We start from the raw sequence: 12486 nt of genomic DNA, 5'->3' as shown, positions 1-12486 counted from the left end.
CTCTCTCTCCCACCCACACACACATACACACGCACACATACATTTACATACACTGATGCACACCCGCGAATATGATGAAAAGCTTTAGTGTAAGTCCTCCTTCTCCTCCTCTTCCTCCTCCTCCTGCTGTCCGTTAAAAAAGCAAAACAACAAAATTAGATTCACAAAACTTGCATTGGGTCAATTGAATATGAACATTTCACACACACACACACACACACACAGAGACATACACAGACACACACACACACACACACACACACACACACAGACATACAGACACACACAGACACACCACCACCACCACCACACGACACACGGCAAGTTGATCGGCACTCCTTGGCTAGGTATTTTGACCAATGGTGATGCTCTAAACCTGTCACACCCCCCGTCTGTCGCACGCGATGAAACCCTCGATCGCTACATGGAACAATCGCGCGTGTAAGGACACAGCTTCTTTATAATCTTACTTGATTGATTTTAGAGTAGCAAGGACCACACGCGATGCGACGTCGCGTATAAGGAGACAAGCTCTTATTGATCATTATTTTATTGTAGAATAAACAAGGGAAGTCAAAGGGTAGGTGCCAAGTTGTGCCCCTTAAAATCTGGCAAAGAACCACATCTGCCTAAGAACCTGTTTTTGTTTCCTGTTCAATATCTGTATGATACCATTTTGAAAGTCACAATCTACTGACCAGAACAGGAATTTAAAACAAGGTCATAGATTGGGAATTATACTACTGGTGCTTAAAGCTATTTCCTTTTTTTTTATTTTTTAGTCAGCATCTGTCATCGCGCCAATGATTTTGTGTGTACTGGTGTTAAAAAATCATTGCGAGGGGATAAAAGAAAAATTTCCTAAAAGAAGGATAATTCTATCCTGAGTCATCTTCTGACTCATCTATCTTACCAACGAAACAGTGAAGGTGAAGAGCCAGGCGTAGATGAAAAAGTAATCCCCACCAACATGTACGATGTAGATCAGTGCAGCAGTGACCGGCAGTGAGATGACCACAACCACTGCTAGCTGCTTCAGATGGTCTTTGATAAAAAAGCCCAATGTCTGAACAGGAAGAAAGAAAGAAATATTTACTACATTTTTAACAACAAGGATGAGCATAAAAATGAGTTTTTATTGATCTGGAAACAAGAAATATGGCAATAAAGCATTTGACATTAAAAGCACAATAATTCAATCCTGTGTTCCATTATATAAAGCACATATATATATATCTTACATTCTCTGCTTGAATGAGACTGTCCTAATCACACAGAAGTTTACAGGCATCTAATGCATAATGGTCGGTTTCTTCGCTAAGCATGCAAAGACTGGAGTTCTATTCAGAATGGGGAAGATATTCCCCCTTTTCAAAATGAGTGGGATATGACAGGCAGGGCAGAAGCAGCTTACCATCAAAATAGGCTAAACTGTTGCCACAGGGGAAGTTAAAATTTGTGCTATTTTTTTTTTAAATGGATGTGACTTTCAACGCCACATCGACACAATTTAAATAAATTAGAACGCAAGCTTCCAACCCTACCTGTCAGGGCCAACCAGGCTAATACAACATCCCAGTAGAAAGACAGAGACGCTCGAAATTTTCTCCCCACTGGGGAATCGATTTCAGGTCTCCTGTGTGCGACAGCGAAACACCTAACCACTACACCACAGACGCCAGTAAACTTGTACAAGAAAATTCAACTTTAGTGAAACTGCAGAAACACATCATCTTGAAACCAAATAAGAATTTGGGTTGGGGGGAGAAATCACTAATAACAAATTGTAGATGAACGCATTGATATCAAAAAGAGCATCTCAAATGAAAACCTGTAACTCACAGAAGAACTATGAAGTTCATGACGCGGGACACAAAGTTATAAGTTTTAAGGTTGTTGGGGTTTTTTTTCCAGACATTTTGTTTTTGTCAACCTTTAAAAAAAAAAATGTTTAAGCCAGCAAATGTAAAAGAAACCCAACAATTTAAAAACAACAAAACAATTTTTAAAATTATTAGAAAAATGAAAAAAATAACACTACTGAAAACTCAAATCTACATTTCATTATGTCCATTATTACACTGACGGGCTTCGAGGCTAAAATCATCTCAACTTAGCTCTACACTGTTTTCATCCCACCTGCTTGTTAAATCCATGCTTTTCTTCAATCACAAAGGTACTGTACAGCGACCAGGGCAATGACGAGAATGTGGAGTAGATGATCCCCAACACAATGAATGCCATGGACTGCATTATCTGAACAATGAAAAGAAACCAAACTCACGTTATAGATTTTTAGTAAAGGTTCTATAGCACTTGCAACACAAATAAGTCATATATGGCAAAAATTAAGTGTTACTGAAGAATAACATACAAAGAAAAGAAGGAGGAGTGACAAATAAGTCATATATATGTGGCAAAAATTAAGTGTTACTGAAGAGTAACATACAAAGAAAAGAAGGAGGAGTGATATGGATGTTCGACCGGAAAGGAGGAAGCCACACCGAGGTGACCCCAAACCACAAAACAAAACTCAGTACCAGGGGGTAATATTCAATGAGCACATCATAAAAATCAATACATGAGATTTTTAAAAAGAACATGCACATTTCAGACCAGGGGCATAACAAAAGAAAGAAACTACCACTAAGCAGCTTTTAATTTGGGTGTGTGGCTGAGCTGACAGTTAGTGACCACAGACTCATGTACATAACGAAACAATGTTGATGAGATGGCATTCAAATTATAGATCTTCATAGGTATGTTCCTTTAGCAAGACATGGTACATAGCTAAAAATAAAAAGGAGCCTTCACTATGGCGAAGTTGCTGTAAAAGAATTGAAGCTATTTTGTATAGTGTTATAATGCATGCTGTAAATTTTTATCTATTCATCAAAGCAATCTGAATCTCCACAGAGATGAAATAAAGTGCTCTTTTTATTTATTTTTTTAAAATGGCTATCAACATACATGTGAGCAAACACTGTCTGCAAAAAAAAAATAAGAAGATACAACTCAAAACATTGTACACATTATAAGTTTCAAGTCATCTCCTTCTCTATGTTTGAATGAAAAGCACTTTACGTAGCAAAATATCTCCATGAATCCCACATTATGACTTCTTTCGGTTAATAAAATTTTCATACATAGATAAAGTACAAAATTTTTTATAAAAGACTGGAAAAAGAACAATAGGCCTACATTTTACGGCAGAAATAACGAAAAGTGCCAGTTAGCTGAAAAAGCAATAAAGTGATAAGGTGTTGCTCATTTCTACTGGACAATCTTTGAAACATGCAGCCGCAGCACTTGAGAGCCATCCAACATACGCATCAGGATATATATATCAACCAACTCCTCTGCCATCACAAGATGTGTAATGACTGAATAACAACAAACGAGTACTGGAAAGGGCTCTAGTATTTCAGTTCCATCTTGCCTTTGAGCATGTATTCCATAAGGTATAAGGAAACCGATGAGATGAGAGAGTGATAAGAACAAAAAAAGAAACATCTTAAAAGGGTAACAAGCAATTTCATATCATACAACCAGTCAACTAAATCTGACAATAAATTTAAGTCAATAAGCCTGAAGTAATAAAATAGAAGGAAAAGGATATATGATATATGATATATTCAGTACCTCTCCTTGTGGCATGTTCAGGCTGATGAGAATGGACTTTCCAAGATTCCATAAGAATGGGAAACCTCCAAACAAAAGAATGAACTGTAAAAAAAGTAACATTTTAAAAAAAGCTTTTAAAAAATGACACAAGGTACTAAACATAATGAGAGGAGAAAAATACATACAAGTAAAGTAGTTCGTTATCTATTTACCATTTCCACAAATATTAATAGAGAAAGTTCTTTCAAGTTCTCTATTCCTGCTAACAAGAAAAGAACACAACCTTATGTATAAAAATATGTAATGTAAGAGAGCGCGTCAGATTTCTAAAAATAGTCTGTGTACCCTATTCATCTCACTTTCCACATCTTCCCTGTCATTTCACATGATGTAAGCCACTATTATTACTATTAAACAAAAGCCTTGTTATGTACCACAGGCATTCTCCATTCTGTGCTCTCACAAAGACCAGTAAACTACTCTGACTCATAAAGTACTAAGCATGTAACGTCAAGAGTAACGATTAAAGTTGGTAGCTGCTTATTCAGTTTCATTGAAAGTGCATAAATGGCGAGCCCTTCTGTTCAGATTTTTTCATAGCAGATTTGAAACTGACTCAACCTGATTCAAATTTCAAAAGCAAGTAGGGGCGTATGGTTACCTTTGACATCAATGAAACGACTCACACTTCTAAACAATTGACAATTCAACTTTTCACAGACATGCAACTTACTGTGGACTCAAATTGATGAAAAACACTGCTAAACAGGCCAAAGGAACTTTTGTCTAGGTGGTAACTCCTTGCCTTGTCAAAGGTTTCTTGATCCATAACGCCTTTGAGGACTTCAGGAGCTTTTTCACTTGTCTTCGCAACATGACGCTTTAAAAAAACCCAGAAAAAAAACAGACATCAAGTATGGAAAGAGAAAATACAGTTGACCCTGCTCCAGGTACAAACTGTGCAAATGTTACTGTTCATCTCCTCTGTATTGAGTGGTAGCAGCATTCAAACTATATCACACTTAGCCTAACTGCATAGTAATTTCAGTGCTTTGGACCAATCGGGGGGGAGGTGTTCACAGGGGGGCATCAGCATACCCCCTGTATATCCCTATACAGTCAAACCTGCCCTGACAGCCACCTCTATAAGACGGCCACCTGTACAAACGGCCACTTTCCATTTCCCCACTTGCGTTTTTTCTATATAATTTAACTTTGATATTTGACGCCAAGACGGTAAGAGATCCACCTTTTCTCTATAGTGTGCTAAAATTTGAACCTTCTGTGTCAAGTAGTAGTGCAGAATTTATCATGATGTACCACTACCCCCCTGTCCAAAGCCGCTTCGCGCGGAGACCGGCCATTTTCCCTCACGCCCTATGCAAATGCATGACCTAAAAATCCTCGCATGACTATTCCGAGCCCGTTCATTGGTCACTTGAAATAGGGTAATGGCAGGCAAGCGCATCTGGCTGCTTTTTTCTCTGTTCCCCTGTAACATCGTAATGGGGGTATTCCGAGGCGAGCTTATCTGGATAAGAACCAAGTCAGTTGTTGTCCTCGAGATCTAGATCTAACTCTAGAGGGAAAACAATGCCAACTTCTGTCTGATTACAGTGGATCCTGTTATAACGAGAGGGAGGGGACCAGAGCAAAATGTCCGTTATAGCAGGATTTTCGCTATAAGAGATCCAGTAACAAATTCAAGGGAAACTGTGAAGTACGCCTAATCTATGTTTGTTGTCCTCGAGATCTAGATCTAACTCTAGAGGGAAAACAATGCCAACTTCTGTCTGATTACAGTGGATCCTGTTATAACGAGAGGGAGGGGACCAGAGCAAAATGTCCGTTATAGCAGGATTCTCGCTATAAGAGATCCACTAACAAATTCAAGGGAAACTGTGAAGTACGCCTAATCTATGAGTTTGGTTTTCTGTTTATTTCCTTTTGCTATCTCCCCTGATGATGATTTTGTTCAACATGACCTCTAGGTCTTACTTGATCAAAAATCGAATCAGGTTTCTTTCTCTAGCGCTAGATCTAGCTAACGATGTGGACTGACAGCTCGGCATTGGCGATCAGAAAGAAAGGGCTCTAGGCTAACTCGCCCGCTGTGTTTTCCCCCACCCCACCCCACCCTGTGGTGCATTCTGTCTGACTGCTCGCGCACGTCACACATTCACTACATCCATCACATTGCTGTGACCTCTCCATCCCCGCATCGGAGAAGTGAGAGGCATGGTAGGCCTTGATAATCTAAACTAGATCTAGGCTTATGCCGGCCTATCACGCGATGCATTCTGCTTGTCTGCGCATGCCACAACCTCCCTACTCGGTCGCTCCTGCCTTCATTGTTGACCCACATGGGCTCTCCCATTCTTTGTTTGGCTAGTTCACCGACAAGTTTCTCAACTGGCGAGGTTTTGCATTATGTATAATTGGCCTATGCACTGTGCACAGCAGCAGCAATATTCTGCTATAACCGACTCGCATGTTTTTCTGATAGCGCTATAGCAGTATTTTATTTACAAAGGTAAAGAGGAGAAAAAAAGGGGTTTTAGAATAGTGTCTTTATAACAGAAGTTCCTTGGCCAGATCATAGAAACCGAGGAAGGCCAAGGTCAAATTGCTTGTCTGCTTCACACCCGGTACACCTAGTGATTGCGCACGCACATTGGAGTTAAAGTCCGAAAAGCCACGGAAGTCTATTCGGACTCGAATTCAGACTCGAGAGTCCGAATAGCCTCCCGCGGCTGTTTGGACTCGAACCCGAATAGCCGCGGCCTTTACTGTAACGGTGCCACCAGGGCCAGGTCCAAGACTTCCAACCAAACTTCAGGCACTCCTGTACAATTGCGGTCCCGTTTAGGTTTATATATTCGTTTTGACCCTGTCAACGATTACTTTTAGTTCTAAACAATTACTTTTTGACCCGCATGCCGATAGGCCTATGGAGACATAGCCAATCAAACCGAATTGCAAAACATCAAATTATGGTCAAATTCAGGGGGCATGCCCCCCTGAACCCCCCCCCCCCCCCCCCCCCCCCCCCCCCCCCCCATATTTTTGTTAGGTGGTCAGGGGGGCAAGCCCTCTTGAAACCCCCCTTGCCTTGTTAAATACATAAGTGAAATTTTACTGCTCATTTTGTAGGTTAGATCTAGAATCTAAAAATCTACTGATAAAACATCGATACCAAATATATTTAACGAAGTTGACTTGACTAATTCTCCAAACGTTCGGGAAAATAAAGTTGAACTCTATTTCTCCGAACGGTTTCCGATCTCGAGATTTTAAAATTATTTGCGAGATTAAGGCATCATCCTTTCATTCTGCGAGGACTGGGACGAAGCATTTTTTGCATCGAATTCAATTTCAAGAGCAAGAGATTTTTAAATGTCTGAATATTTAGATACTTCGGTTGTGGTTGGGGCAACGTTCCTGGACTCTATACCTCATTCGAAAATACCTTCAAAAGATACTGCGAGAAAACAAGATTGCTTGACCTTGGCAGTAACCTATTTTGCATAATTTAGTCATCCAGCAATAACTAAAATTCTTCATATATGTAAAAAAAAAAAACCTCCACGCCCCCCGTTCACACCTTACACACACACTGACACACACACACGGGCCACTCCATTCGCTTATCATCAACAAATCTCGAGAATGGAAACCTTTCGGAGAAATAGAATTCAAGTTTATTTTCACGTACGTTCGGAGAAATAGAGCCGGCCAATCAATACTAAGGAAGACGCTAGCCGTACTTAAGTATGGCTAGCGTAGCAGTCTAGCCTACTTAAGTACGGCTAGACAGCTGGGCTAGCCGTACTTATATGATGGCTAGACTGACCCCAAAAAATAGGCCTACTGAATTGTAAATTGCAGCATTCATTAGCAATGCCAATGAAAATTTAATTTTTATTTGGTACCTATGAAAGAATTTTCAATTCTAAGAATTATGCTTCTTGAATTTTAAGAATCGGTTCATAAATAAAAAAGTTACAGGGTTGTAAAGGTCGGCAAAATATGGATGACCAAAATATAGGAAAATACTCCTAAAAAGTGGACCATGCAGTAGCAGATTCTGTAAGAAAATCGACGATATCTCGGTAATTAATCGGAGTGTTAGAGAGAAACTTGGCTACCCGATGTGTTTTTGGGTGTAGAAATCATTTCTGCAGTCAGATTTACTACCCATTTCGTAGTTACTTTGTTATAATTAAAATTTTGGTGTACATGATTTTGCAAAAAAGGGGTGTCGGGATGAGTCCATTTTATTTATAGCATCGTATCACAACATGGGATCTTCAAGAATATATATGTCGGCAGCGTGACTAAATAATTTCAAAGCTTTTAATGATGACTTAAGACCATGCCAACCGTAAAAGATAAGTTAATTCAATCTAGCATGCCGTACAATTAAAAATTATTTTTCCCCGTTGAGACGCGAACAGCCCGAGACGAGATAAACTCGCCTCGGAATGCCCCCATTGCAATGGTACAGGGGAACAGAGAGAAAAACAACCATAAACGCGTGCCCGCCATTGCCCTATTTCAAGTGACCAATGAACGGGCCCGGAATAGTCATGCATGGATTTGTAGGTCACATACATTTGCCGCGAGAGTGAGGGGAAAATGGCCGGTCTCCGTGCGAAGCCGCTTTGGATAGGGGGTAGTCGTGCATTTATGATCGGGTCTAAACAACTACTCGACACAGAACGTTCAAATTTGAGCACACTATAGAGGATAGGTAGATCTATTACCATCTCGGCATTGAAATTCAAACTCCTATAGTTTTCGGTACACCCGATACGAAAGTGTTCCCGACACCAAAAGTATAGGTTACTTTATGTGTACCAACTTCAACGTCCACATATCATTAGTTTGCCCTATTTTCTGATTGGTAGCCAAGTTTCAATCGAATTGGTTCGGAAATAGAGCAGACCGAGGTTGACAAAGTTAGTCACCCACGCTACGGCCCGGTCCACAAATTCACCCGCAAACGGGGACCAAATTTTTGCCGCGCGGGAAAGCCCGATTGGCATTGCTACATTCATCATTCTCAGGAATATATGGATGTCTAAGGAACTGGGATTGAACACCAAGCTGAGGATCTTCAAAACAAACGTGAAGACTGTTCTACTGTATGGTTTAGAGACATGGAGGCTCACAGCATCCACAGCAAGGAAACTGCAGAGCTTCGTAAATGGATGCCTACAAAGGATAGTGGGGATCAAGTGGTACGATCAAGTCACTAATGCTCAACTGTGGGAGAGAACAAGCCAAAGGCCAGAAAAGGAAGACATACAGGTGACGAAATGGAAATGGATTGGACACATCCTGAGGAGACCCCCGTCAAGCATCATCAGGCAGGCTTTAACGTGGAACCCACAATGAAAACGTAAGAAGGGAAGACCAAAGATGACATGGAGGCGAGCGGTACAAGCGGAAATTGAAAAAGCAGGGACATTATGGAAAAAGATAGAAAAGGATGCTCAGGACAGGCTTCGCTGGAGTAATGCTGTTGATGGCCTGTGCTCCACCGGGAGTTAAAAAGGGCAAGAGAGAGAGAGAGAGAGAATTGTTATAAATTTTTAGTTAGCAGTACCTAAAGTATTTGTATTTGCGGCGAAACCATGCCTTACTGACAGTGCATATAAACTATAAACCTGAATTACTAATGAGACTTGTTTTCTAATGTTAATAGGCCCTAAGATAAGTACGGCTAGACTGGCAGTGTACGGCTAGACTGCTTGGCTAGCCGTACTTAAGGACGGCTAGACTGTTAGGCTAGCTGTACTTAACCCTGGAAGCGCGCAAGCCCTATATAAAGGGCGTGAGCCGGGCTACCCGGGAAGCGCGCACGCCCTATATATATATAAGGCTGACCTACTTCGATCGGGAAGCGCGCAGGCCCTATATAAAGGGCATAGACGCTGACCCTTTTCCATGGAAAATTCCAGTGTTCCTTATATGGAAAATGACATAGTTAATTACAGGCCAAAGTTATAAATAGTGACCAATGACTTTGCAAGTTATCTTGACCTCGTAGAGCGTCTCTTGGCCCAGATATCGATCGATAAAGTGACGCGGTCCCGCTGAGCGACTACACGCTACGTGTTATCACTTGTTTCGCCGTGCTGATGTACTAATTGTTGAGTCTATCGCGTTCTCGGCTTTGTTTGTCGCTGATCATTCTTGAATGGCTCATTCTATCAGCTTAAAGAAAATATATATGCTTTTATATGCTTTTTATCATCCGTTGAGCCGTAAATGGTCATTTTTCAGTAGCAGGTATACATTTCGGGTATCTCAGCTGATTCCCCCCCGCCAAACTCCCATGTTTACAACTGATCGGCCGTGGCCGCGGGGCGTTTTTGGCGGGTTACTTCCGGTGAAACGCTGAGCGCTTCTAGGGTTAATAATGATGGCTGAGTTGTAAATGAAATTTTTTGTTTGCAATGCCGAAAGTATTTGTATTCAGACAAAACCAAAAGGTACCTTACTGACTTGCATGTATTTTAAACCTGAATAATTAGGCCTACTAGATCTAGATCTAGATTTAGATTAGATCTGAGACCTGTGCACTCAACAGGTTTGAGTCGATAGGGCAAAACCTAGATCTAAGTACGGCTAGACTGGCCGTACTTAAGTACAACTAGCCATTTCGATATATTAACTCTAGTCCTGCGGGGTTAACCGGAAGAGGACTCTTATCGATCGATGACCCACTTACGTCGCCCGCGAGCTTGTGCCGCGGGGCGCCGGGGTCAGACACCGGTCACGCGCGCGTGCCGCGGTAGTCAGGGAAACACTGATACGATCAATGAATAAGTGTTACGATCACAAGAATAATCCCATTATCTCCTCGTCGGTTGATCAGAGACGCTGAGATTGGAAGTTACACCAAATCGAATAACTTTTCCAGAGTTTTCCAGATTTCACACCTATTATGAATGAACTTGCGAACAGGTGCTTATATATCAGCTATTGTTCGAAAGAGGAAAAAAATGGGATAATTTCCTAACATTTTTTTTATTCAGTTGCTCTCAAATTTCTCCCTCTGGTAGGACAATGGTTCAAAAACCACCAAATATGATTATTTACATCAGGAAACAACGTTTGGTGTAAGTTGTAAGAATTAGATCGTTTGAAAAGTGAGGAAAGGTGTTTGCATTGAAAGATGAAAGTCCTATTTCCTGAATATCCTTTCGAATCCCTCAAGTGTCTAACTGGGTCAAAATGCTCATATTTCATTGGATGAACGTCTCAACCGACTCTCTGTTATCTCTACCAACGCCTCGCGTTGCAAAACAATGCAGTAAGTTCCAGATGGACACACAGGCACAAGCAGACTGACGCACACACATTTTAGCACACAAATGCAGACCCCGCACTAAACGAAATGCGTGGCCCGCGCGGGACGACTGATCAGGGACCAGCTGTGGAGCGCCGCGTGGGATTGCGCTTATCAGGCAAACATTTATCAGGGACCAGAATCTTAAGGGTTAAATCTAGATCTAGATTCTCGGCCTATATCATCGTCATCGACATCCAGGCCAGGTCAGTAGTCTTTGCCTGTGTGTGATTTAGGCTGGTGCTAGATCTAACGGGACCGCAATTGTACAGGAGTGCCAAACATCAGATTCAAACAAAACATTTCAACAAATTAAAAAATAATTCATGAAAATTCAATGGTGAATTCACCTGTCGGACTGAGAGGTATGTTTCCCACAGAAAAGTAAGCCAAGCAAATATGAGGACGGAATTGAATATGGTGTCGCTGTCGAACTGAGAAAACATGGTAACACCGTGTAAATCAACCTCCAAGTCAAGGAAATTAATTTGTCAACTTGACAGTCCTTGGGGCCTACTGATACTGTTGTAGTGTTGACTGCTGTTTTTTTGTTCTGATCTGTAAGTGTAAGCTTGACGCTCGGCCTGACTGCCAAGGATAGGCTATGATTTGTCTGAAACACGGTTGTAGCTCTTTTCAAAAGAAAAGGAGATAAAATGATGCAGCTTCCGGTCATAGATATATACGGGTAGAACTTTCACATCTGTGAGTTGGAGAATTTTTAAATAAGCAAGGCAGATTCACCAATTGATTCATCAAGCAGGCACTGTATGGCTGTGTCACACATGGCTAATCGGAAGTGGCATTATGACAGACCAATATTTTCCTCTTAGATGAGCCAGTCGAATCAGTTAATCATAAGAACATAATATCATAAAAATTCTTGGTTAAGATTGTCTCTTCTGTTCGAGGGAGTCTGGTGCTGTTAAAAAGGGTGGATGATCGGCTGATCGGGCTCTTACACGAGCCATGAGCTAACATGGAACTACTTATATTGATTCAGACAAGAATCAACACTAAAACTGACCTTACCTGCCAGGACACACAGTCTGAGGCTGCATGTCTGTATAGTCCGTGAATGTCAAAAAGCAAAATTATCTTTTATCAAAACGTTCAAAATTAGATCTAAGTTACGAATGGAAAAACAAAGTAAACTGCATTTTTCAGAGTAGGCTATGCATTGGTTTTAACATTTATCTCACAAAAATTAGCGATGTTGTTGTTGTTGATGTGTAGTTTGTGGGGTTGAGGGTTGTTGTTTTGGTTGGGGTTTTTTTGGGGTTTTTTTTAAGGTTTACCCGTACTTCCTGTAGGCAATAGTCATTGCAGGCCGTTCCAATCATGAAGAAGTCAAGGGCCGAGGATTCCATTATCAGAAAGACTGTTTTAGTTTAGTATGGTTAGTTTAGCTTTTGGAAGAGTTTTAACCTAGACCAAGGCGGTCTGGGTTCGCAGTTGTAACACAAATATGTCACCTAAGTGGTGAGATTAGACGAGTAACA

The 12486-nt window shown here is 41.0% G+C and overlaps 1 protein-coding gene across 1 annotated transcript in view; it reads right to left on the bottom strand.

Annotated features, from left to right (window-relative positions):
• The window catches only part of LOC101845930 (CAAX prenyl protease 1 homolog), a 22539-nt gene extending 10974 nt beyond the window's left edge, over nt 1-11565 (bottom strand). Inside the window, exons 1-5 of the mRNA XM_005100083.3 lie at nt 11335-11565; nt 4358-4504; nt 3643-3726; nt 2140-2256; nt 914-1066 (exon numbers count right to left, since the gene is read on the bottom strand). Coding sequence (XP_005100140.1) covers nt 914-1066; nt 2140-2256; nt 3643-3726; nt 4358-4504; nt 11335-11430 — 597 coding nt within the window. The 5' untranslated portion in view covers nt 11431-11565. The remainder of the gene's footprint in view (nt 1-913; nt 1067-2139; nt 2257-3642; nt 3727-4357; nt 4505-11334) is intronic.
• Nucleotides 11566-12486: the final 921 nt, after the last annotated feature.

The sequence above is a fragment of the Aplysia californica genome, unplaced genomic scaffold (assembly GCF_000002075.1).
Source record: "Aplysia californica isolate F4 #8 unplaced genomic scaffold, AplCal3.0 scaffold00235, whole genome shotgun sequence".
Classification (NCBI taxonomy): domain Eukaryota; kingdom Metazoa; phylum Mollusca; class Gastropoda; order Aplysiida; family Aplysiidae; genus Aplysia; species Aplysia californica.
Note: the sequence above shows the minus strand (reverse complement) of the source record. Positions and strands in the feature narration are given on the sequence as shown.